The sequence below is a fragment of the Spinacia oleracea genome, chromosome 1 (assembly GCF_020520425.1).
Source record: "Spinacia oleracea cultivar Varoflay chromosome 1, BTI_SOV_V1, whole genome shotgun sequence".
Classification (NCBI taxonomy): Eukaryota; Viridiplantae; Streptophyta; class Magnoliopsida; order Caryophyllales; family Amaranthaceae; genus Spinacia; species Spinacia oleracea.
In genome coordinates this window covers 134632280-134659304 of record NC_079487.1, presented here as the reverse complement: position 1 = coordinate 134659304, position 27025 = coordinate 134632280, and the positions used below count along the sequence as shown (strand labels likewise).

Sequence of the window (27025 nt, the reverse complement as noted above, 5' to 3'; positions counted from 1 at the left end):
ACCCATTCTGATTTCATCGTCTATTATGAAAATCCGTTTAAAGTTGATGAACTATGTTTGTTCCTTTTGTAGGCAAATAGTGGAATATACTCGTCTGGTAGCATCAATCAAAGCACAAATTAAGCTGGTATGCATTTCACTTGAAACAATTTGTTCTTTTGCTTCATATGCTTGAGTAGGTGTGGTAGAGTGGCTCCCGTCTCAAAAGACCTGGAAAATGGAAACTAATGACATAGGACTGAAGCTTGAATTTGTTCAACAGTATGCAACTGATAGTGGCTCACAACTAATTTGATGCAGGTTTGTGAAGGGATACGAGAGTTGCTTCAGATTCCATTGTAGTAACACCTTTCTCCCCCAAAGGGATATCTCCTGGACTCCTGGCACATATGTGGGTGATCTACTCTCAATCTGAAGTGAGCTCTCTCTTATCATATTAAGGAGTAATTAGTGGAGATTATTAAATCTCTGTATTGGATAAAAATGTAAAGATAAAAATCAAATCACAGACTAATGTTTAAGTTTGCTAATTAGGTTCTCTGATAAAAAGGCACCTGATTCAATGAAAACTGATGTCTTCTTTACAAATTGACTTACAAATCTCTGTTTCTCACTAAATCACCCCAAAGTCGAACAAAAGAGTTCGATTTTTTTTTCCTGGGATTTTGTAGAAAGTACAAAATACAAATGTTAGATAATGGAAGTTAACCTTTGGATCAACTCTTTTTTTTTTTTTTTTGTAAATGAACACCTTTAGATTCTTGCAGAAGAGGTGTTCTAAAACCTGCATTTTCCCTTATCTGATTCAATTTTACAAGAGTAGTTGCATTCATTTGGAGAACTGATCCTCTACTTATATACTCCATACTATTCTTAAACATCTCAGACTGAAAAAAGGAGAAAATATCATTGTAGCTTTCAGGGTATCCTCTTGCTGCAGAGTCTAAAAATAGTAGGCTAGGCTAGGCTAGGCTAGGCCCAGCCTGGCCTGTTCAATTCTGGCACGGCCCGACCCTAACCCGACCCGTTGAACAGGTCTACTGCAGACATTAGCATAACAGTAATATCAGGTGCCATTTCTCCATGCTTCCTGCAAGAGTTTATACCTGACGACCTCCCTGCCGCTGCCTATCCCCTTGGGCATACAGTTGGGTTTCGACGAGGCAGTTTCAAGGCATACGTTCCGAACATTGATCGATGCTAGTGGTACGCTCAGCTTCTCAAGCTCATCATCACTGTTATGTCCTTTTCTTAGTAATGATGACCCGTTTCTCTTCTGACCCGAGTCTCCTAACAAACTCGAGAATAATGCGGCCGGAAGAGGCGAGTATACTACGGGTTTTGCAACACAAGGGAAGCTTATTATACAACCATTTGAAGTCTCATGAGAATCCTGGGTTGAGAATGATTAATTCAGATTATTAGGTGCAGTACATCAGAGAAATCTGTTACTTGGAAGAAGCAAAGGGGCTTAACTCGGATGCCAGAGCCTCGATAACTTCCTCTGTAATGGGATCCGGAGAGAAATCGTCGGGTTCGAAATTGGGGAAGATCCTTTTAATAAGATACCCGCCAAAGATAGGACATACCTAGAAGTTGTAGTAAGGAATAAGCCAAGAGAAATTCAGAACAATGGATTTCAGCTGATGACTACAAACTTCAGATTTGTGGTACCCAAGAGTACTTTTCCTACCAATTCAGGAATTAAAAGGCTAATAGCAAATCCCGATAATGGTAAATTAGTGTTGTTAGATTTGTGCATTGGTCGGGTCAGAATGTGGGTTACCTGAGCCTGGAACAAGCCTGTTTTAAACTTACTTGACACAGTATGAGAGGTTCGACGATGAGCCTTGGCCCGTGTATGAGCATCATTTTAGAAATTTGGTACGAGCATGACGGGCAGGCCCGCACGTCAGCATTATAACAAAAAATCTTTATATTAGTAAGCAAGCCCGCTAGCACGCTACAATCTGGCCCGGCACGCACGTGGGACGGTCTGCGCATGAGCCTCATTTGTGGAAGAGATGCACGAGCTAGACACGACTTTCCTTTGGCCCATTTAGGCACGGTCGGAGGGACCCGACATGTGGGATTACGAGCAAGACGGGCTGGCCCGCACGTAAGCATGCTTATTTTTTAATCAATAACAAAAAAAATTTAAATTAGTAAGAGAGCCCGCTAGTACGGGACAATCCCGCCAGTGTTTAAAAAAGCGCGCTTAAAGCTCGCTTAAGCGCTGAAGCTCGAAGCTCTAGGGCAAAGGGCTTAATTAGGTCTGAGCGAAGCGTTTGTGAAAAAGCGCACCGAAGCGCATTTAAGCGCAAAAAGCGTATGAAGCGCGCTTTTTTGAGCTTCATTGAAATTCTTCTTTTTAAAAAAAAATTCACGTTAAAAGCTTTTTTTTATATGTTGTTATTGTGTATTGGACCACATCCTATTAATCCTTAACAATAGAAAGTGGGCCAAGAGTCCAAAAGAAAAGAAAAAAGAACAAAAAAAGAAGATGACATATCCTTTTGAAAATAGCATAGTATATTTGTTTCCTAGTGGATATTACATGATAAACACTATGTTATATGCTTTACTTTGTTAAAACAAGGAGCAATAGGGAAGAAAATCTGATGTTTATGTGTTTTTGTGGTTATTTTAGTAAGATATATATATCCATAATGGTAAAGAAACCTTGAATTCTTAAAAGTGCGCTTCACTTCGATGAAGCTCGCGCTTTGCGCTTGCGCTTTACGCTTAAGTTGTAGGACTCATGTCGCTTTAGTACGCTTTGCGCTTTTTTAAACACTGAATCCCGCCCAACACGCACGTGGGACGGTTTGTGCATGGGCCTCATTTATGGAATAGATGGACGGACGAGCCCGACACGACATGCCACGACTTTTCTTTGGCCCATTTAGGCACGGTCCGAGGGACCCGACACGTGGGATTACACGGCTCGGTATGTGCCCACCTCGAAGTTGTTGCATTTAAAGAGAGAGGTTTACTGACCTCCTTCCTTATGGTGGAATCAGCAAGCATCCCAAGGGCAAGCCTCATAAGATCACCCAATGCATTAAGGAGACGAAAGGCCTTGACGGCATCTTCTTCTTCGTTGGTTTCATCCCGATCCTTTGATGGGTCGTCATCTTCTTCAAGACCAAAAAAGTCACTCAGCCAATTCGACCAGCTTCCAACCTGATTTATTTACAGTTGCAAGAAATCAATCAACAAAGTCTATATATAATAGGAGGATCGAATTAATACTGTAGTAGTAACTTACAGCATTTTTCAGCTGAGCACCGGCACCAAAGCTTGATTTCCCTGCAGGGATGGGGAGGACTTTAAGTTCACTGATGGGGTCGGACATTGGATCTGTTGGCAACTCTTCTTCCGACCCACGAAGAATGGCATTAAACATCGCAACATCTAGTCTTTCCATCAAATGCTCCATTACCTAGATTACAGAAAATGAAACATGTGAAGTCCGGTGGAGACGTGATCTAAATTCAGGTCGGGTCGGGCTGTAGCTCAAACCCATAAATTTGGTCTTGGCAATTCGGGTCGGGCTTTGGCTTTGGTCTAAACATGCCTAAACCTGCACTTTTCTAGCCGAGTCGGGCTAGCAAGCCGGGGTTATCAGGTCTAGTCTGGTGTAGAGGTGATCAAAATTCAAGCACAAGTAAATTCAAGCACAAACCCCGCGAAAAAATGCACGGAGTTCGAGTTTACAACATCTCCGGGAAGTTTCACGCCGGAAACCAGGTATTCCCGATGACTTCCGGCGAAATTGAGGCGGCGTCACAACGACTCATCGACGTTGTTCTTGCTGGAGATTCGAAACTTGCCGGGGATCTCCTTTCTGATCCGTTCGTCGACGTCGACTTTGTTGGTACAGTTGATTTGAGGTCTCGAAAGACTGAACTCGTTCCGAATGGTGAGTCAGCTCACCGAGTTGTGTCTGAGTTTGAGGTGTTTCGGACTGATGTCACTGCTTTGTTTCTTGCTGCTCACTCTGGGAATCTGATTCTCGTCAGAAAATTACTGGTAATAATTTTAATTAATTATGATTTTGATCGTTTTTTGAGCTTTTTTCTTGCTTTTATGGTGGATTAAAAGTTCTAATTTATGGATTTGTCAGGGAAAAAAAGGGAAAAAAAAGGTGAATGAAAAAGTTTGGATGTAAAAATAGTAAGAAACCTTAAATTCTGTTATTATTTCCAAATTTAGAATAATTTCATGTAATTTGTTTCTTTGCGGATTCAATTGGAGCTCCATTTTTAACTAAAATCTGATTTTGTGATAATTTTTTTTCATGATTATGTTATTTGATTTTCGCGGCTTTAATTGGACCTCCGGTTTCACTGGGAATTAATTATTTATTTATTTTGAGATTTTTGTAATTATTTAAGTTTTTTGGTAAATTTTTATTAAATGCTATTGAATAAAATGGTTAGATGAATGTAAATTTCTGAGAAATAAAAATAAAACCTGTTGTTTGTGAGTGTAAGATTGTGACTTGTAAAAGTTGAATTCTTTTTTCTTCTTTTTGCTGTTTATCCCACTTAATTTAGCTTGTGTACTTGTGTGTATATACTGATAACTTGATAAGTAACTCACATTTGAGGTCGAATACCCTTCTATAAGAGGTGGATAGTAATTTCATCTTAAGAAACATTTGAGGTCGAACAACAAATCTTAGCACTTCGAGTACTATAAATGAAAATTTTCCGATTTTTCGGTTATGCTGATTATTTTCTGGTATGAGATTCCAGTTCCTCGCAGTATTTTCTTACAAATTTTAACATGTTTACTCATTTTTGTAGGAGTAATATCAGTTTTTTCTTGCACTATTTTAGTATAGAACAATAGTGGTTATTGTTGAGTAATGTAAATGTGGTCCATTAGTGGTTGTTGTAGTTTATGTAATGTGGTAATTTTAGTTGAGCAGTGACATTTTCAAAGGTGGTTGGTTGATGTCTTATGTCGTGCCGAGTAGTAGGAAATCAGACCAGGAAAAAAAAAAGAAAAAAAAAACAATTCTTCCTTTCTTTATCAATGTATCATGGAAGATTTGGATCTAGATCTCGCTCGAATTCTTAAAATAAGATTTGGATTTTTGGTTGAATGTGCTTAAACTTATCTAGTTTAATAAACATATTATTGCTTTGTTGCAGGAAATAACAATGTGTTCAACTGCCATTTCTTGTTTGATTGCCAATTTTTTTTATAGTCAGTTTTTTCACTGATTTTGTCATGTGTGTTGACCTGTTATCCCTTGCAAATTCATCCATGGACATAAAATTTGGAAATTTTCGGTGTTATTTCATGTGACTAGTGGAACGGTGCTTAAAGGCGATTGTTATGTTTAGCTAGACGCCAGTGGATAATCTATTAGCCGATATAGGCCCTGTTCTTTTGAGCTGAAATGAACTGAACTAAAGTAAATTAAACTGAATTGAAATTAACTGAACTAAACTGAATTGAACTGAAATTAAGCCAAAAATAACAGGGCCTTAGAATGTGGAAACAATTTTTTTTAGTAAGAAATATGTCAAATTAATACCTGCCAGATGAATTTTTGTGACAAATTCCTGTAAATGATGCTTGTGAGTTGTGGAAACATGGACAGAGTTTCAAAGCTGATGTAAACATTAAGCTCTTCCGAGGCTATGCAACGACAGCAGCAGTAAGAAGTGGCCTTATCGAAATTCTAGAAGCTCTATTAAAAGCAGGCGTGTCTCAGTCAGCGTGTGAGGATGTGTTATTGGAGGCAAGCTACGTGGGACCGTCTAGGCATGCAGAGCTACTCATGGGATCCAACATTATCAGCTCACAGGTTGCTGTTCATGCCCTTGTCACTGGTTGCTGCAGAGGCTTTCTTGATGTTATTCAGGTGTTGATTAAGGTAAGCGTCTTCTCGTGTTCCCTGGAAACCTACCTTAGCAGAAAATAAGTGGAGAAGAAAATGGTTCATAATGATATATGTGAGACTACATGTGAGTGTAATAATGGCTGCTTCAATGAACTCGTAGTAGAAAAACTTGGTGAAATCAATCATGTATGGCGCCGTTCTATTCGATTTATTTTGTATGAGCTTATATTATTTGAACTTATTTTATCTGAAATAAAACTTAATTTGTCTGCAATAAACTTATTTGTGTGTGAAATTGTGAAAATGTCTAGAAAAAACGTATTTTTTCTAAACTGATATTAACTGAACTTATTTTGTCTGAAATAAGACAAACTAAGTCGAACAGAAAAGAGTCTAAGTCCCTACTCTTTGGTTTTTTAATCATTATCTCCTAATTTTATATGCTAAATGGTGTTAGATAACTTGAACTTCTTGGTTCTTACAATCGAGCAATAGTTCAAGACATAAAGGTTGTTTGTGCTTATTGCATGATTTGTATCACTTACATAGTAATGTTTTTCTGTTGTAATATCTTCATTCTGTTGTTGAATGCAGTGTGGGGTGGATGCGAATGCTATGGATCGCATGCTACTCCTGTCATCCAAGCCATATCTTCAGTTGAACGTTGACTGCAACGCGATTGTTGCAGCCATAGTAAGCAGACAAATTTCTGTTGTTGAATTACTACTAAGGGTGAGTCTCCATTCAAACATTACTAAATATAGGTGAATTTGATTTTTTTTTTAATCCCGATAATATTGCTCAGTAACGAATAACTACGACATTCACTTGCCTCAGGAGGGTGTCCGGGTGGACATTAAAGTCATGCTAGGTGCATGGTCATGGGACCCAGCAACAGGAGAGGAGTGCAGAGTAGGTGCTGGACTAGCCGAACCCTATAACATCACTTGGTGTGCCGTTGAATATTTTGAAGAAACCGGTAGTATCTTGCGTTTGCTCCTTCAACATCTCTCCCCAAATACCCCTCACCTCGGAAGAGCACTTATCCACCATGCCATCTTATGCAACAATGCACAGGCACTTGACGTGTTGCTGAGTTGTGGGGCGGATGTAGAATTCTCTGTTAAGAAAACTGAAACACGTCCTATACATATGTGCGCACGTCTTGGGGAGTTGGATACTCTTTCGCATCTAATAAATGGTGGATGCAATATCAACTCCAAAACCAGTGAAGGAGAAACTGCAGTTTTGATATGTACTAGATTCAAGCACGAGTGTCTGAAAGCACTCGCCTTGTCAGGTGCTGATTTTGGTCTGGTGGATGCAAATGGTGAGTCTGCGAGCTCCATAGCGGGGTCCACAAGGTGGACATTAGGTTTTCAACAGGTGATCCTCAATGTGATTAGATCCGGGAAAATGGTCAAATCTAGTAACTCTGCAGTATTTTCTGCAGTCATGTTTGTGGTTCGATGCAATGAGATTCAAACATTAAGAATTTTTTTTATTTTATCCCGATAATATTGCTCAGTATACTCACTCGCCTCAGGAGGGTGTCCAGGTAGACATTAAAGTCAGGCTAGGTGCATGGTCATGGGACCCAGCAACAGGAGAGGAGTGCAGAGTAGGTGCTGGACTAACCGAACCCTATAACATCACTTGGTGTGCCGTTGAATATTTTGAAGAAACCGGTAGTATCTTGCGCTTGCTCCTTCAACGTCTCTCCCCTAATACCCCTCACCTCGGAAGAACACTTATCCACCATGCCATCTTATGCAACAATGCACAAGCACTCGATGTGCTGCTGAGTTGTGGGGCGGATGTAGAATTCTCTGTTAAGAAAACTGAAACACGTCCTATACCTATGTGCGCACGCCTTGGGGAGTTGGATACACTTTCGCGTCTAATAAATGGTGGATGCAATATCACCTCGAAAACCAGTGAAGGAGAGACTGCAGTTATGATATGCACTAAATACAAGCATAAGGACTGTCTGAAAGCACTCGCCTTGTCAGGTGCTGATTTTGGTCTGGTGGATGCAGCTGGTGAGTCTGCGACCTCCATAGCGGGTCCACAAGGTGGATGTTAGGGTTCCAGCAGGTAATCCTTGATGTGATTAGGTCCGGGAAAATTGTCAAATCTAGTAACTCTGCAGTATTTTCTGCAGTCATGTTTGTGTTCGATGCAATGAGATTCAAACATTAAGAATTTTTCTGAGACAAAAACCAGGAGTTGTTGTTCTTGATGAGCAGGATGAGAATGGCTTTACAGCAGCTATGTTAGCTGCGGAAAGTGGTCAAGTCGAGGCTTTCCGTTTGCTTGTTTCCTGTGGTGCTGATGTTTCGGTAAGAAACAAGTGTGGAGAAACAGCTTTAACTTTGTCAGAAGCAAGCAGTAACAGAGAACTTTTTGAGAAGATAATGCTTGATTATGCCCTTAAAAATGTGAGTAATGTGCCGACTAGTTCGTATAGTTTGCACGTTGCAGCACGAGAAGGTGACTTGGGTTCAGTTCGAAGGCTAACTAGCATGGGATACGATGTCAATGGTGTTGATGGTGACGGGTACACCCCATTGATGTTAGCAGCTAAAGAAGGGTATGGAAGCACGTGTCAGTTTCTGATCTCTCGTGGTGCGAAATTTGAGACCGAGACTGATAGACATGAGACCGCGCTGTCTCTGACAAGGAAGAACGGTGTTGGGAATGAAGCAGAGCACGTTATACTCGATGAGCTGGCACGTGTTCTGGTTTTATGTGGTACGCGGGTGAAGAAGCACACGAAGGAAGGTAAAGGAGCACCGCACCGGAAGAAACTGAAGATGATCCGAGCAACCGGGGTGTTGTGCTGGGGTAAGTCCGGGAAGAGGAATGTGACTTGCCGGGCAGCTGAAGTGGGTCCTAGTATGACGTTTCTTGGGAACCGACCAAAGATATGCAGCCATAAGCAGTCCGGGCTGTTTCATGGTGACGACCAAGAACCAAGAGGTGCACTTTGCCTGCGATGGTGGAGTAGAGGTGGCTAAGTTGTGGGTTAGAGGGATAAAGCTAGTGACAAGGGAAGCTATTTTCGGGAAGACGACACTCCGAGCTATATTCAGCCAAGAACTCGAGAGTTAGGGGGTGTTTGGTTAGGACTTAGGAGAGGTTTGAGAGAAAAAGAGGTGAATTAGAGGTTTGACCTTTAGAAAAAGTTACATTCAGCCATGAACTCGAGAGTTAGTTTCTAAGAAAAACACCCTCGTTTTATGTATTACTATTACTAGCTGTTTTATAATTGTTCCTTGTAAAAGATGATGATCTTCAGCTGTTTATCATCATCAGTAGTAGTAGTTAGAGCTGGCAAAATTTGACCTAACCCACCAACCCAACCCGAACCTAACCCAATAATAAAGGGTTGGGTCAAGATTTTTAACCCGTTTAATTAAATGGGTCAACCCAACCCAACCCGTTTAATTAAATGGGTTGGGTCAGGTTGAAATGTTCGACCCGGAAACAACCCGCCTAACCCGTTTAAGTTCAAGCAAGTATGTAATATAGATCTGTTGAATGTTATTTGAAAGATTTTATTTCTCATTTTCCCTTCAACATTGAACAATTATTTGAAGTTTTGATTCATGTCAAATACATATTGAAGTATTATTTTTTGCTATGAGATATACCACAAAAATATCACCTCACAATTCTATAGTCAAGTCAATTTACACTTAAAAGTGGAAAATAAATTTAAACGGGTCAATTTCAGGTCAACCCGTTTATTGTTGGGTTGGGTTGGGTTGAAAATCTCAACCCGTTTAATTAAACAGGTCGGGTTGGGTTGGGAAAATCTCAACCCGTTTATAAATGGGTCGACCTGATTTCGACCCAACCCAACCCATTGCCAGCTCTAGTAGTAGTAGTAGTAAGGTTCAGTTTTAGCGCGAAAATGGTGGGATTTAGTTTAGAGAATTCACCTTAAACACCCAATTATGACCCATTCAAGAGGGTTTTGTGGATTGAGAGTAAGAATATGTGTAACTGGTGTGTCTGTTTTAATATAAAAGCAGAAAAAGAATGAAATAAGAAGTTGCATATCTTAGGACTTCTAATTTCGCCGAAGCCCCTTGAATTTCAAGACTCTCTGAGTCAATATGTTCCACCTGAAGTTATATAGACATGAGACCAGTTTTTGGTAACATGTAACTTCTGAGATATTTGGCAATAGAATGCCACAGTTCAACTACCTCTGATTCAATTGATGATAATTGACAACTAAAATATCCCCCGAATATAGTTTAAGTAGATTGAAGTAAAAAGCTTATTCATAGATCCAAAGAAGAAAACAAAACATGAGCTTATTGATACATCCAAAGAAGAAAACATGAGCTTATTGATACATTCAAAGAAGAAAACATGAGTTTATTGATACATAGAACAAACAAAATGGTAGTACATTTATTGGTTACTGAACCTCAAAATTGTCCATCAACTATGCCTTTTAGTTGGATCTTAATCCCTGGCTCGCATTCTGGCTTCCGTTTCATCTAACATCAACCCTAAGCAACTCGAGCCAAGTAACTAACATTTATTCTTCCTTCGGTTTCATCTAACATAGTAACATCAGCCTGCATAATCAATCAAGAAGCATAAGAACATTCTTTTTTAGGATGTTAGCAAGACTGCAAGAGTAAATAAAGCTGTAGGTACAGATATTATTCGTAAAAAGACTTCCAACAAATCGGACCATAAAAACAATAGTGACAAAACCATAAAAGTCCATCAATCTGATTAGTTGATGCCCTGTGGCTGTAAGAGAAAATAGCAACTGACCCATGTCAAATTGGTCCTGATTTTACATCTTTAGATTACAACAGGATAAAGAGTGCAACACTAGTTAATTACACGGTCATCAGCTAAAAATATTGACCAATGGATATTCTAAGTAAACTATCTTCTCAGAAACAGTCTAACATTTCCTCCAAAATGTGTGCTAAATTGCTATACACATATCACAACCCATTCAAATCTCGGAAACTAAGCAACAAACTAACCATTATTTGGTCAGCTCCATTTGTGGCACCAAAGAGCAAGTCGTTCAGAAACGTATGGGGATAAACTATAAAAAAAAAAAAAAAAAAAATCACTTTTGTACTATCTACTTCTAAGTTCTACCACTCGTCCACTCCCTCCTTAGAAACACCACTAAAAATCCAAAACCAATTGTTCAAACTAGACTATTATTGGATGATTAACATTGATTATGAAATAAATAGCAATCAAACAATCTAGACAAAACACATCTAAATCAGTACTTCAATTCATGCACAACTCCAATCAAATATTTTTTATTGTTAAATTCCGATAATCCAGTAGGTTACCCAACTCTTACGACATCATTAGTTTATTTTATTTTCTTCTAATGCTTCCTTCTCTTTCACTTCTGACTTCTCTTTTTTTCATGTACTTTATTTCTTGTAAATTATTACTCCGTAAATAATTTTATATAATTTTAGCAAGTAAAAACATGTTTTTAATAAATATTTAATAACACTACATGCTTCCTTCTTTTTCACTTCTGACTTCTTCTTTTTTTCATGTACTTTATTTTTTGTACATTACTCCGTAAATAATTTTTTATAATTTTAGCAAGTAAAAACATGATTTTACTAAATTTTTAATTAAACGTGGCAAGTGGTGCCTAGAGGAAATTGATCATATCATTACTCCGTATTTGAAGAGGCAGATTTTAGCTAATATGAATGGGGTGCTAAATGCAGATACAATTTCTCCTAAATGCAGAATAAATCAATATCATTAAAATTTTATTCTTCCTAATTTGCCCTCTATTTTAAATTACATCATTAGATATTTTTTTCCGAATGAAAAGGGAAACTGTGCCCTAACTCCATCGTAAATCTCTGCTTCATCCTCCACCGGTAAAAGCTTGTTTTATGTTTTTGATTGTTGCATGTTTATATATGTGTGGATTATTTAACCGCCATTAGCGAGGAGAAGAAGATCTAAAAGCCTGAACTACATCTTGTTTGGGAGAAATGAAAATAAGACTAACAACGATCATTCCAACATTCAAAATTATTTACGGACTTTAACCATTTTCTTATTGAATGACTTAAACTGAATTTAATTGAATTTTTAGAAAAGAAATCGAATTTTAAAATATTCTAGTCCAGTTCAATTCCAAGTTCAAGTCCAAACATTTAAGCAAGCCCATATTATTTTTAATAAAAGCACAAAAGAGAAAACCCAAAACCTAGCCCATGTGGGATTTCCGAAACCTATAAATACAATTTTACTCCCTCACAAATTCGAACATCTATCTATATATTATACTAAAAGAGAGAAAATCAATGTGGTGATGAAAAATGTGAAAAAAAAATAAACAAAAAAATTATTTTGTTAACTTTCACCTTATAAAGTATTTGATTCTATTTTCCTTAAAAAAATGTCATTCCATACATACGGAATATTTTGAAAAATCTTTTCTATATTTTGTTAACAAATATAATCAATATGATGATATTTTTAAAAAACAATTAAACCATTATACGGAGTACATAGTAGGATATTTATAAAAAAAATGTTTACGGTAATCTACCGATTTGTACTTACATAATATATTAGAATACAAATAAATTAGAAAATCAATGCAATATGAATAAGAGTGTATAAAAAAAGTTACTGTAGTACTCAGTAAAATTTTAACAACTAAATTCGATAATTATAGCCGCCAATGATTGTACTGTTTTATATGTCAGACGTATTATACTTCAGCAACTAAATTCGATAATTATTGATCACTGCCATTAATATGATAGTAACATTTTACTATTTAAAAAAAAACTACTTTAAAAAAAAGTATGTGATTTCCTTAAACATGAGCAAAATTTGCGTAATCTAATGCATCTACTCTACTACGTAATTTCTCGATTTTTTAGATACAACTCTTTGATTTTTACATTAGCTTTTATATTCACACATTGCTTTACTTTTTCTATTTTTTGATGAATTTTAATATTGTATGATGAACATAGTTATATACTCGGTACTCCGTAACATTTTGTTGACTTTGTCTAAATACTTACATAATATTACCATGTTTTCTATTATTCTATTAAGAGAGGAAATCAATGTGGAGCTGAAAAATGTCGGTCTTTGATTTGCCTCTCTTATACGGAGTACATATACAAAGATGATTCTATTTTCCTTACAAAAAAATCTACACACGGGAAATATTTTGCAAATTATATTTTCTATAATTCGGTAACAAGTATGACCAATATAAGATTATCTTTTTATAAAAAAATTAATCCATTATACGGAGTACGTATTAGAATTTTTATAAAAATTTAAAAGTAATCTACTGATATTAGATAATTAAAATAAAAATAAATTTGAAAATCAATCAAGTATATATGATTAAGAGTGTATAAAAAAATTACTATAGTACTATAAATTATTTTAACAACTAAACTCGATAATTATAACCGCCATTGGTTGTACGATTTTATACGTATTATATGTAGCAACTACATTCTATATTGTCACCGTCATTGATAGCAATATTTTACTATTTTTTTACAAATATGTAACTTACTTAAATATAATGAACAAAACTTGCGTAATCTAATATATCTACTACTATACTACTCTACAACTTAATTCCTCAATTTTTTAGATGCAACTCTTTGATTTTTGTACTGTTTATTTTATTCACACATCGCTCTACTTCTTATGTTTTTTTGGTGATTATTAATACTTTATGATGAACATAGTCATGTATGAAGTACCCGGTAACATTTTTTTGTATTAGTCTAAATACTTGCACAATGTTGTCATGTTTTAAAAATAATGTTTACTTATTTGATAGTTTAAGATATTAACAGTTATTACTTATTAAAAATTGTTAAAATAAAATTAGTTTATCAAAAAACATGAAAGAAGTAGTAAACAAGAAAATCAATACGCAACTAACACATGGTCCTCTCTACTTAAAAAGCTCAACCAAATTTTTTTGGCTAAACAATTGAATTATATTTCGGTGAATTTTTAACATCTTTATACGTAGTACTAATAAATTATGGTAATAATCAATTATACTACGAAGTACTTATTTACTTATGACCAATAATTTCGTGGAGATGTTTAAGTATTAGATGATTACTCATGTTCTTAAGAATGGGTCATAATAATCGATTATACCACTAAGTACTTATTTACTTATTCTACCTACAAATGTTTATACTCTATACTAAAGTTTGTGGAGATGACAAACTATATCTGTATCTATATTTATATATTTTGTACTATACCAAAAGAAAGTCAAATCAATGTGTAGATGACAAATGTCGCTATATGATTTGTCTCTTTAGCTTATAACATAAATAATGACTAATTGTAAACTACTAGACGCGGTATCAATTTAATTTTGTTTAGAAATTATTCATATACTCGACGCGGATATGTATAACGAATGTTTACCTTTAATGATATATTATTAATCATCCAATGAATCTTTGCATGCACTTTCTGATAATCGATATAGAAAATCTTATAATAGTTGAACATATACTATCAATTAAATTATTATAATACTATCATATTTCTAAGAATTAGCGTCATATAATGAATACGGATATGAATAAGAAACCTACACTCTTGATTTATTATATTTTACAAGGTTGTCTCAAACATTTTATATGCCCAATTTTAATTAACAAATGAGACCCATAGCCATATCTTTTTTATAACGGGCCCTACCCTATACTTAATCTTAAATATCAAAAAAAAATGCCACATTCTCATTATCGTAATATTTTTTCCATATATTTAAAAGTTAGTTGAAAGAAAAAGTGGATATTTATCGAATATATTGATGTCAGACTGTCAACGGGCAGGTTTTTTGGGAGAACCCCGTGCATCCGCCCCCAAGTGAGTTATTTATCGAAAGTAGTGGCGGGAAGAGGATGAATTTTAGACTGGACCTGCATGCGTTGCTAATCTTTCATCTAATTGATTATGAATATATATAAAAAAAAAATTACCACTAGCTTACATATTATAATGTTTTATTTATTTACTCAATTACTCTAATCAGACAAATGATTGTCAAAAACTCTAGAATAAGTTTTAAAATTCAAACCTACCTTACCCAAAAAAATCACAATCTATGGCGGTACTGGATACACCGGGGGGGGGGGGGGGGGGGGGGGAGTCATGAAGCAGGGATAAATTTTACTTTGTACCTCTCGAGGTGGGGATTGAGAATTGTGGGTATTGTTCCTATCATGGATGGAGGGGGATGGAGATGAGAATTGTAGGCGGGTTCGGTGTGCAGACCTCGCCTCGCCTCAAAGTCATCTCTAACTGAAAAATAAAGTAAATGGTGTTGTTATGTGTTACTGTTAAGTGGCCGGGTAATAAAGTTAATGGGGGCGACTGTGTGAGTATTAACTGGGTATTACTATCAAAGTGAATGGTGAATGAGATAATTAAGTTTTTGCTTGACACAAGAGATGAATGAGAAAGATTTTTTTTTTTTTTTTATGTACCCTTATTTGTTTTAACGGTTTTAATAAATATGGCACCAAATGAAATATAAAAAATTTATTCATCATTAATTCTAATTTTGAGGATAGCTATAAGTTTTATTTTGATGATAATTATCTACGAGATTTCATATAAATTTATGTTTAGATTATAAATCGTGCATCGCATGGCTGCGTTGGTTGCTTCGTCGATCTTAGGCTCCAAGAAAAGTCCGATTACTTAGTTTCCAAGACCTTATTTTGACACAATTAAATAAACCATAAACATATTATTTCATCAAAATAAATCAACACGTACTTAATCATTCCCGGTATATCAAGCTAGCTAAATAAGGTAAAACATAATTGAAATGAAATATATATCTAGGTCTATAGAATAACTTACTTTTTTAAAATATATATTGGCATTTTTCTTAGGCATGTAATATGTATCTACTAATGTTTTAATTTCTAGCACCATTAAAAATTCGTGAATTTTTATCTTACAAAAGCATACACTCTTTATTTATTAATTTAATAACAATTTCCTATTTATATATCACGAACGTTTTATAGACAAATTTGTCAAAATTTGGTGGAAACATTTTACACTAGGAGGTGACACGTGTCATTTCTGTTGTCTGTTTTAGAAAAATATAAGAGAACATTATACTACGAAAAATTAATCCATTATATGAAGTACGTAGTAGGATTTTTATAAAAATTTAAGAGTAGTTTACTGATTTGTACTTACATAATTAAAATACAAATAAATAAGAGAAACAATCAAGTATGAATAAGATTATAAGAGTGTATAAAAAATTACTATAATACTCTATAATATTTAAACAACTAAATTCGATAAATATAGCCGCCATTGATTCTACTATTTTATATGTAGTATATTTAGAGAATAATTTCAATAATTATCAGCGTCGTTGATAGTAATATTTCACTACTTTAAACAAAATTATGTAACTTTCTTAAAATGAGTAAAACTTGCGTAATCTAATGTATCTACTATTCTATTGTGTAATCTCTACACTTTAAAAAGTGGGAGATCTTCCTTATGAATAGTAACTTTTTCTATTTCAATGGACCAACTTAGAATATCAACTACTTTCACTACCAACATATAACAATAATAACTATTAGCATATTTTCAATTTCAATAAGCAACTATAATTAATTCAATAATTTATCTACTCTTTTAAAAGTGAGAGATCAAGTTACTATTCCTATTTCTCTATTTCAATGGACCAACTTAGAATAGCAACTAATTTCACAATCAGCATATAGCAATAATAACAATGAGAAAATTTTCAATTACAATAAGTAACTACAATTAATTCAATCATTTGTCAAAAAAATCAACATTAATCAACATGATAATTGGCTGAAGCAAAATTCGTACTCCAAAACCTTAAAATGTCAAAAAATAAATAAAAATAAAAGGTATTCGGAAATCATTAAATTTGAAGAAGATGATAAAACAAGAACATACAAGTTGATAAATAGCCTTAGGAAAGAGGTGGAGATGAAATCCACCATTGATCTTTTGAACAAGTATTATCTTTTTGACAAGAACTTATGCTTAAAAATTGTCAATGTAATCTATAGTAAATTATAATGTTTTTGTACAATATAAATTGTATGCTAATTAATAAGTCAACTTTTATAAGACGGCATGAAAACACAATAAATTAATTAATACTACTATGTCATATACTCATAGGGTGCTAGAACACCATTGGTGTCAAATTCAAAATTTCCAGCCACACCGCGCGCAACGCGTGCAAATAGCCACTAGTAATTAATATAATTCGTATATGTTTTACTTAAAATTTTCTAATTATATATGGTAATAATCGATCATACTACGAAGTATTTATTTACGAATGTCAATAATTTCTTAATTTAAATATATATCTATATACTCCCTCTGTTTTTAAATAGTAGTCCTCTCATGACTTTTTCACCCATTTCAACTCAATATTTAAACATAAATATCTCCAAATACGTATGTTAAAAAAGTATAAAAATTTGATATTGTTAAACAAAATATTGAGAGGAACAAAACAAAATCTCACATGAATATGTGTTGAAATACGAATTGGAAATAAATTACATGATTTTTTTCAATTTTGAATAGTGACAAGATTCTAAATAGGACTAAGATTCTAGAATGGAGGGAGTACTCCATATTATAATAAAAGAGCGGCAAATTAACGTGGTGATGAAAAATGTCCCTCTCTGATTTTCCTCTCTTATATCGAAAATAATCGAGTATCATGTTTTGTTTGGATTTGTGTCACACTACGTATAATGGATGTGAATAATGTATAATGAACATTTATCTTTGATCGTGTATTGTTTGTAATCCAAAGAAAAATCTTTGCATTTTATTTCTGATAACCGATCGACATAGAAAATCTTATAATAGTTGAACATGTACTATCAATTAAATTATTATAATACTATCAACCTTTTAACAATTTTTGTCATATAATTAGACCTGTTCAAATGGCGGGCACTCGGGCAGGGCCGAGGGATAAAAAAATCAGCCGGGTATGTCGGGTCGGGCGGGGCCAAGATTCGGGCCAAAAATTTGTGCCCAAACCCGCTATTTCGTGCCTAAAATACCGGGCTTTTGGGCCATTTTCAGGTTGGAAAAACTTATAACTAAAAATTGTAGTTTTATGTTGCCCAAAACCCGTTCAAAAAATTCAAACTTGCGGGCCTGTCCGGGCCAGGAAAACGTGCCAAAAAATCTGGCCAGGCCGGGCCCATGTTTATCAAGTCTACAAATATTGAATAAGGGTATGCATAACAAACGATAACTCTTGATTTAATATATTTAACAAGGTTGCTTCAAATATTTTATAGGCCCAATGAGAAAATGAGACCCTAGCCACATACTTTTATATGAAGGACCGTAACCTATACTTAATCTTAAATATCAAAAACAAATTTTTCCACATTCTCATTATCGTAATACTTTTATAAAAGCACCAATAATAATTTATCTGCTCATATTTTTGAAGTCTTAAGGGCATATTGATAGAAAATTTGATTAATGTATCGTAATTAATTATTTCCGAAATCATAAGATCTAGATGATTAACTTTCCTTATTATGAATATGTTTGCAATAAAAAAAAATATTTTTTATATCTTAATGTAAATGATTGCAATGTCATATTAAAATTTTGTGCAAAATTAAATTTATATATGTAAATGGTGCATCACACTTATGATGATGCGTTGGATTTTAGATTGCGCTGACGACGAAGATAAACGAAGATGATTGACTAATGTTGACTAATAAATAGAGATTTTTTGTTGGTAGATGGGTATAAGGATAACATGTACCCACCTTGGTGATTGGGTAAGTTTTAATTGATTGGAAATGAGAACACTCACCCAATCCAAGTTTCTATGTCACTTTTAAATATATTTTTTATCAATATTATAGCTAATACAATCAATTTTTAATACTTCGTAAATCTTAATAAACTTATGTGAACATATTTGAAAGTTAGTTAAAAGAAAAAGTGAAATGTTTATCGAATATAAGGATGTCAGTTTGTCAGTGAGGCAGATTTTTTGAAGATCCCCCCGTGGATCCACACCCAAGTGGGTGGGGATGGAGGAAAGTTTAGTGGGTGATGGGGGTCAAAAATGTATACGCCGCGGGTGACGTGGTGAGAATGCATTTTAGATTGGACCCGCATGCGTCTCTAATCCTTTATCTAATTGATTATGAATATATTAAATAAAATTTACTACTTACTTATACATTATAATTTTTTGTTTATTTACTCAATATAATTACTCCGTACTCTAATCAGACAAACTAATTGTCAAATAATCTAGAATAGAATTGTAAAATTCAAAACTCTCTTATCAAAGTTGAGCCTAGGTGTGGGTTTGAGCCGGGTGTAGATACATGCAAGGGTGGTGATGAAGAGGGTATGAATTTTATTTTGTACCTATCGAGACGGGGATTGAGAGGGGTGGGTACCGTTCCTATTGTGGATGGAAGGAATGGGTATGAGAACTATAGGCAGGTACGGGTGCCCAGGCCCCAACTCTCCTAAAAGTCATCTTTAGATTAATAAATTAAATGGTGTAGGTAAGTGTTAAGAGATCTGGTGATGAGGTTGATTGGGCGGTTGCGCGAATATTAAGTGGGTAATACTATCGAAGTAAAAAGTGGATGAGATAACTTTATGATTGACACAAATGGTGAATGATAATGAAACCAATTTTATCTATGTACTCTTATTTGTTTTAATTGGTTTGATAAATAAGACACCGAATGAGCAATGATAAATTTATCACTAACTAATTTTAATTTGGAGAATAAACGTAAACTCTATTTTGGTGATAATTTTCTAACAGATTTCATACAAACTTATGCATAGATTATAAAAATCGTGCATCGCACGGGTATTATACTAGTATAATATACTAAAAGAGAGGAAATCAATGTGGTGATGACATTTGTCACTCATTGATTGGCCTCTCTTTTAATATTAAAAATAAAGTTATAAAATAAAATTAAGCAACAAATATTTTACAACACAATAATATCACGTAATATTGTTCAACTTACTGTATTTTATGGTAACAAAAACTAATATGGAAAAATACATAAAAAGTTAAAAGATTCATCAATATTTTTATTAGCAATATTTTTACTAACTTATATAGAGGATTTCCTATATATGTATATATAATCAAATTCTACGCATAATCTAATTCAATCATACATCGCATATATCAGGATAAATATTTGAAATTTATACGGTTTATAACAGTCAATTTATATCATAGAAAATAATCACTTATAACAATAACTATCGTATAATCTATTTAGCTTATGCACTAACCTTGAGTTTACCTTTTATACGTTGGCCCTAATCTTTTAACCGCCATTTGACTGTTATTCTAGGTTTAACATACATAGTATGTAGAATAAATTGTCAGTTAACAAATATAACTGATTCATCGATCACCGGTTAACAATCAAATTGAGATATTTATACACACCATATTTAACATTAAGATATATTATTTAAAACCTTATATTTGACACACTTCCCGGAAATATTAAGTTTTAATAGTTGTAGTATATAGGAAGTTGTAAACTGCACTAGGAAGTTTTTACTTCCTCCATCCCTAAATGATCTTCCTATTTGGAGTTTGGGGTGGAAAATAAGAAAATAGAATCTTGTAATTATTGGGTGTAAGAGTAATGATTGGGTATAAGAGAAAGTAATAAATAAATGAAGGAAAGGAATAAAGAAATGAAGGAGAGAGAATATATTTGTATTAAAGTAATAAAAAATCATAAAAGTGGGGTTGGGTGGGTGAATGGGGAAATGTGAATGAATTAAATAAGGGATGGTGGGAAAATTTATGGTAAAAAGTCATGTCCAAAAATAGAAACAAGAAGATCATTTAGGAACGACATTTATAGAAACAGGAATATCATTTAGGAATTGAGGGAGTAATATTTATATGTATATAAACATTCGATTACTGCACTTAGTCTGTACATAAACATTAAATAATACTTCCTCCATTTTTTTTTAATTGCACCATCTGAGATTTCACGCTTGTCAATGCACTATATTAACCACTAATATCTCTCATTATATATTTGAAAAAATTATAAAAATTTGATAATTTGAAAGTATATTTTGAGACGAATCTAACAAGATCCCACATGAATATATTTTTCCTCACCTATAAATTACAAAAAATAACTATATAAGAATATGTGAATAGTGCCAAAACCAAGATGGTGCAATTATAAAAAATGGAGGAAGTATGATGGTTGACTAACATCATAACCCCATTGTCTTAAAAACTGCACTAACACGTAGACCAAAAGTTGACATCCCTAATTGTCTTAAAAATTGTACTAGGAAGTGACATGTGTTATTCATGGTGTCTGTTTTATTATAAAGTAATAGATATATTTATGTTGACGGGGTAAATTTAATTTAAACATACTACTAAGTACTAAATGAACATGCTTTGAATATACTCAATACATCAAGATAATTGACTAAAAAAATTATACTGAATATACGTCAATATCAAAATATTCACAACTATATGACAATGATTTCTCTAAAACATGAATGAAAGTATTTTAACATCTTTTATCATTTCATTTTGTAATTCCTGAATCTTTTTAATGGGAAAAAATTTTCAATAATTTTTTCGTTTAATTTTTATACTTCCTCCGTTCCGGGAATATCGCACCATGGTTGACTTTTACTCCTCTAACCATTACTTTGACTCTTAATATCTCAAATCGTGTGAAAGTAAAAATTATAAAAAAATAATATTTAGAAAATATATATCGATATGAATCTTACATGACCACACATGACTAAAATTTCCTTATATACGAATCACAAAAAATGGCCAAAGTCGTAGTGTGAATAGTGTAAAAAAATGGCGCGGTATTTCCGGAACGGAGGAAGAATTATTTTTCTTTGCCTTTATTTGATCATTTGGTGGGTAATATATTTTTACATCGTAATCCACTGAATGCAATTTGTGATAACTAATACGGAGTATAGAAAATCTTATAATAGTTGAACTTTTACCATCAACTCAATTATTATAATACTGTCACTATTTAAAAATTTGTGTCATATATATAACAAATACGGATATGTATAAAAAATTTAGGCTTCATGTTTAACATATTTAACAAGGTTGTCTCAAATATATTTTAGGCTTCATGTTAACTAACAAAATGCGGCCCCTGGCCCTATACTTTTTTATGAAGGGCTAGCCTACACTTTATTTTTAAATTCAAAAATAAATTTTTTTTCCTGCACTTAGAACACTCACTCAATCTTAATATAGATGCGATGCTGGTGAGCAGGTATAAGGATAACATGTCCCCACCTTATGGGACGAGTTTAAATTTGCACTTAGAACACTCACCCAATCTTAATTATGCATTGTCACTTTTAATATTCTATCAATATTATTATAGCCGATACAATTAATTTTAAAAATAAAGTTATGTCAATATATTCAAAATTTAGGTAAAGGCAAAATGACTTATTTGCCGAATATAGGGATGTCAGGTTGTTAGCAAGGACAATTTTTTGGGAGATCCCCCGCGCATCCTCTCCAAGTGGGTGGGAATGAAGGAAAGTTTGGTAGGTGATGGGGTTAAAAATGTATCCGCTGCAGGTAACAGAGCTAGAATGGATTTTAGATTAGACCCGCGCGCATCGCTTATCTTTCATCTAATTGATTATGAACATATCTATATTTTTTTACTACTAACATACATATTATAATGTTTATTTATTTACTAAATTAATCGAATCAGGCAACTGGATTATCGAAGACGTCAGAACATAGTTTTACAAACCAAAACTCTTTTACCAAAAAAAAAGAAAGTTGAATCCAGGGGTGGGTTTACACAAGTGGGTGATGGAGCATGGATGAATTTTATTTTGTTCTCGGCCTCTCGAGAAGGGGAATGATTGGGGTGGGTAGGAGTTAAGTGATCAAATAATGAGGTAAATGAGGCGAGTATTAAGTGAGTATGATTACCGAAGGAAAGGTGAATGAGATAACGTATGGGGCATTTGGTTCGAACAGGGTAAACGGAATGTATTACAATTAGCTTTTATAATCTATCTCTTAAAAAGGAGTTTAATTTTGTTTGTCTATGCTAATTGCTAAGGTAAACGCTAATATTATCGAAGTGAATAAATACTTTATTCTTTAAAACTCTCAAACTAGCGGGAAATAAGCACTTTCTCTACCGCCAATCTTCAAATGACGGGAGAATTTAGATAGCTTATGAAAAAACCGCTTCTCTCTCTAAAAACCCCTTCTCCCAAAAACTCAAACCCTAGCCGCCGCCGCCGCCCTTAGCAAGCTCGTTGGTGGCCGGAGCACCTCTGCTCGCTCAGGTCGCCGGCGAGCCTGCTAATTTTAGCGCTTCACCGTTCCTAGTGAGTTAATCTTGGAGATCTTGTAGTTTTCCGGCCGAGAAGTGAAAGAGGAACCAAGCCGCCACCGTCTCGCGGTTTTCCCATCCTCTTAGTTCGTCGATCTCGCCGGATTTCTTGTTCAAAATTAGTCATCTCTGTCGTGTTCGAGTGTGGAGTTGATGTGTTCAAATAAGGAGTTATTGATCAGATTAAAGTTCACAACCTCGGCGTCCTATCACCAAGGCTAACCCAAGCGCCGCCGACGATAATCTCGCCGGTAAAGGTAAAAGTTTAGGGTTAGGGTTTCTTGTTTGGGTTAGGATTTTGCTAGTTTAGAGGCTTGTTAGATCTGATTTTGGATTGACTATTTTACCGGATTTAACCTTGTCGCCGCCGTCTTGAGGTGTCGGAGTAACCCGATCTTGACGGTAAAGGTAAAGATTTAGGTTGTTTTGGTATTAGTTGTAGTCGTTTTTCTTGAAATCCTAGTTGTCCCTAATTGGTTTAGGGGTGTGCGTGGCTTTCTCCATGTTTTGCTTGTTTTTCGATGGGGTTGATTCGTTATTGTGTTTGTTTATCTTTAGTTCATGTTGGTTTTGGTGGGTTGTAGTGTGTTGGTTCTCTTTATTTTCGTTGGATGAGTTCCTATATAAGGTTGTTGCATTTGTTGTTAAACACATGTTTTTGGTTGTGCGGGTTGTATTAGGGTGTCCTATGTGGGATAGCCTTTGTTGGAAGATTGATGGAGGAAAGTTGGGATTAGTTAATAGGTTGTTGGAGGCAGTGATAATAGAGGTTGTTTCCTCCTTCACAGATTGGAAGTCATTATGTGGAGGAGAGGTGTTGGGATGTAAGTTGAGGGAAGAAGGTCTGTGTGGAAGGGGTTTTTGGTATTCATTGGTCATGGTTGTCTGTTCGTTGTTGAGAATAACTATTGTTAATTGTCAGTTTAGGTTAGCGATGACTTTGTTTATCGCTTTCAAAAACTTTTATTTTAACGCTGCTCCCCGTTCTACAGGGGTTCATAGCATGCTTTCCGAGTCACTTTTGGTGATTCTTATAGCTTGTGAGCAAATCTCAGGCCCTTTGCAACCGGCTCGTGTCGTTACTACTCTTCTACTTCTTTCCTTGTATGTCAAGTTTTACAGGTTCTTAAGGTCGCCTCCAATAGTTTACCTCCCCAACAAATCAATCTTCAAGGAAGTCACTAAAAAAGGTTTTGTCACGCTATGTGTGGTCTGGCGTTGTAAACAAAGCCAAGTCAACAATCAAGGGTCCAACGGAGAAGAGCTGCCTATGCATTTAGTTTGTTTTGTAGTATGTGTAATGGTCTATAAAGACCCTAATACTTTGTTTAGTGTGTAAACTTTTTAATCTATGTAAAATTAAGCATATGTCAAAAAAAAAAAAAAAAATTAATCTTCAAATGACGAAAAATATAAGGTGTCCCACACAAAACATGCATTTTACTTTTTTGAAATTTACCGTCTAAAACAAAACACTTCGAAGCTTACTTGTGCCCGCATGGAGTTGTGCTTGGTTCATAGCAGATGTCCCAGCAAATCTGGAAACATAAAAAATAACCCCATTTAATCAAATACATTAACAAAAAAAAAAACTCAATTATATAAGTAGGCATAAATTATGTCTCTCTCAAATCACATCAATCTCATCACTCAATTCGAAATTCAGGTAATTGTACCTTACTTAGTTTAATTTTGAGCGTTGTTAGCCTGTTTGAATTAAGACGAAGCAGTCTCCTAATCGCTAAGGCAAGCTTCTAAGATTTCTACTGTCCTACGGCTTTTTAGAGTTGATTAACATGCGCCCTGCCAGAAAATTATCAGATTTTGGATAGAATATTCCGGCCCTCAATTTTCGGTCCCAGCCGGATTTTTTTTAAACAAGTTTATGGCCTTTAGGCAACGTAAAATAACAATTTAATTATAAATTTCGCCCGGCCTGAAAGTAGCCCGAAAACCACTATTTTTGGCATGAAATAGAGGGTTGTGGGCACACAAAAATTTGGCCCGAAACTTGGGCTGGCCCGACGCAATGGCAGATTTGATATCCTCAGCCCGGCCAGCCTTTTGATCAGGTCTGAGATTTTTAATTTCATACATTAATTTTTCTTACCGAATCATCTGAGTTAAGTAATCGAATTTCCCTTAAATTTGTTTTTATTCATTGGTTAATTAAGCGTAGTTTGATTTATGTTTTTATTTTACGTATTGTCCGAAGCGGGATTATTATTTACAGATAACTAAAGTGGTTGAATACAAGTTTACGCCATTTGGGGGAGTTGAGGGGTATTTGAATATGAAGAAGATGGTAAAACTAAATTGAGCTCACTTACTGCACATGAAAGTTCATCTCTGAGACGATCCATGGAAGGAAGTGCTGACGAATTCGAGCTATCTGCACCATCAACAACAGCAGGATAATCAGCAGCAGCAACAACAACAGCACAATCAGCAGCACCAGCAACAGCACAATCAGCAGCACCAGCATAATCAGCAGCAGCAACAGCAACATCATAATCAGCGGCGTCAACAGCAGCAACAGCTGCAGCATAATCAGCAGCAGCAACAGCACAATCAACAGCACCAGCATAATCAGCAGCACCAGCAACAACAGCATAATCACCAGCAGCAACAGCACAATCAGCAGCACCAGCATAATCAGCAGCAGCAACAGCAGCATCATAATCAGCGGCGTCAACAGCAGCAACAGCTGCAGCATAATCAGCAGCAGCAACAACAACAACAGCTGTAGCATAATCAGCAGCAACAACAACAGCAACAGCTGCAGCATAATCAGCAGCAACAACAACACAATCAGCAGCACCAGCATAATCAGCAGGAGCAACAGTAGCAGAATAATCATCGGCGTCAACAGCAGCAACAGCTGCAGCATAATCAGCCGCAGCAGCCGCTCTTCTTGTCATCGCCATTGAAAGAAAGGAAGTGAGATGATAAGAGCGGGAGATGAAGAAGGCTTTTGAAGGTTTAGAATGAGAGAAAGTGAAAAATGAAGAAGGGTTTTGAATCGAAGAAGGGCAGGGCGCAATTTTGTAGGTCGAATTTTTTGGAGATCGATGGAAATGACTAGTATGTCCCTTATTTTTTTCTTCATTTTATAATGCCCAAATTTGATAAGACAAAAGGGAAATTTTGGATAAGAAAAAACAAGTTTTATACTTGCCTTTATTTAATGCAAGGGGTTGGATCAGTCAGTGGAGCAATATGGTTGGAGAAGGCTCGCATACATCCTAAAATCAATTAGCACACATGTCAAAAAATCGATCTAACCCGACCCGTAAATCGATTTTATCTAAATCCAAAACAATCCATAAGTAATGTGTCAAAACCCACCCAAACTTGTTTTTAACCCAATCTATTGAGAATAGTAGTATTTTATAGAAATAAATGAATTCTGAGCATAGTAAACACGTTATTACTATTACTGGGTATAATATTATTTTGATTTAAATTATAAGTTATTTTATGGTAGACTTTCACTAAATATAAGCTTGTGGTAAAACAAATTGTTAATTTGTACACATATTTCGTACTTCGTAAAATACAATACGAGTTTTAAATTTCTTAACCTGAACTCGAAAGTTCCGAGTCATAAACAAACATTTGTAAACCCGATCCC

The 27025-nt window shown here is 34.9% G+C and overlaps 1 protein-coding gene and 1 pseudogene across 2 annotated transcripts; one reads left to right on the top strand and one right to left on the bottom strand.

Moving 5' to 3' along the window:
* Positions 1-1045: 1045 nt before the first annotated feature.
* Positions 1046-9433, top strand: LOC110794057 (uncharacterized; annotated as a pseudogene).
* A 707-nt stretch (positions 9434-10140) lies between these two features.
* LOC110793006 (cilia- and flagella-associated protein 54) lies at positions 10141-26563 on the bottom strand. Of its 2 annotated transcripts, XM_056830347.1 has the most exons (4): positions 25871-26563; positions 25722-25783; positions 24880-24929; positions 10141-10461 (listed from the first exon to the last, which is right to left on the bottom strand). In XM_056830347.1, exons 1-4 carry the CDS (start codon positions 26316-26318, stop codon positions 10443-10445), a joined length of 579 nt encoding a protein of 192 aa, XP_056686325.1. In that variant the 5' UTR covers positions 26319-26563; the 3' UTR covers positions 10141-10442. The 2 variants fall into 2 exon arrangements, with proteins under 2 accessions (XP_056686325.1, XP_056686321.1); XM_056830343.1 differs by having other exon boundaries at positions 25722-26563.
* Between the last annotated feature and the right edge of the window lie 462 nt (positions 26564-27025).

What these genes read in the sequence shown, in the direction of transcription:
- LOC110793006 (XM_056830343.1), bottom strand. Translation starts at nt 26,318, where the DNA reads ATGGCGATGACAAGAAGAGCGGCTGCTGCGGCTGATTATGCTGCAGCT. An exon ending in GAGATGAACTTTCATGTGCA is followed by an intron (nt 24,930 to 25,721) that starts GTAAGTGAGCTC and finishes TTATGTTTCCAG; the next exon opens with ATTTGCTGGGACATCTGCTA.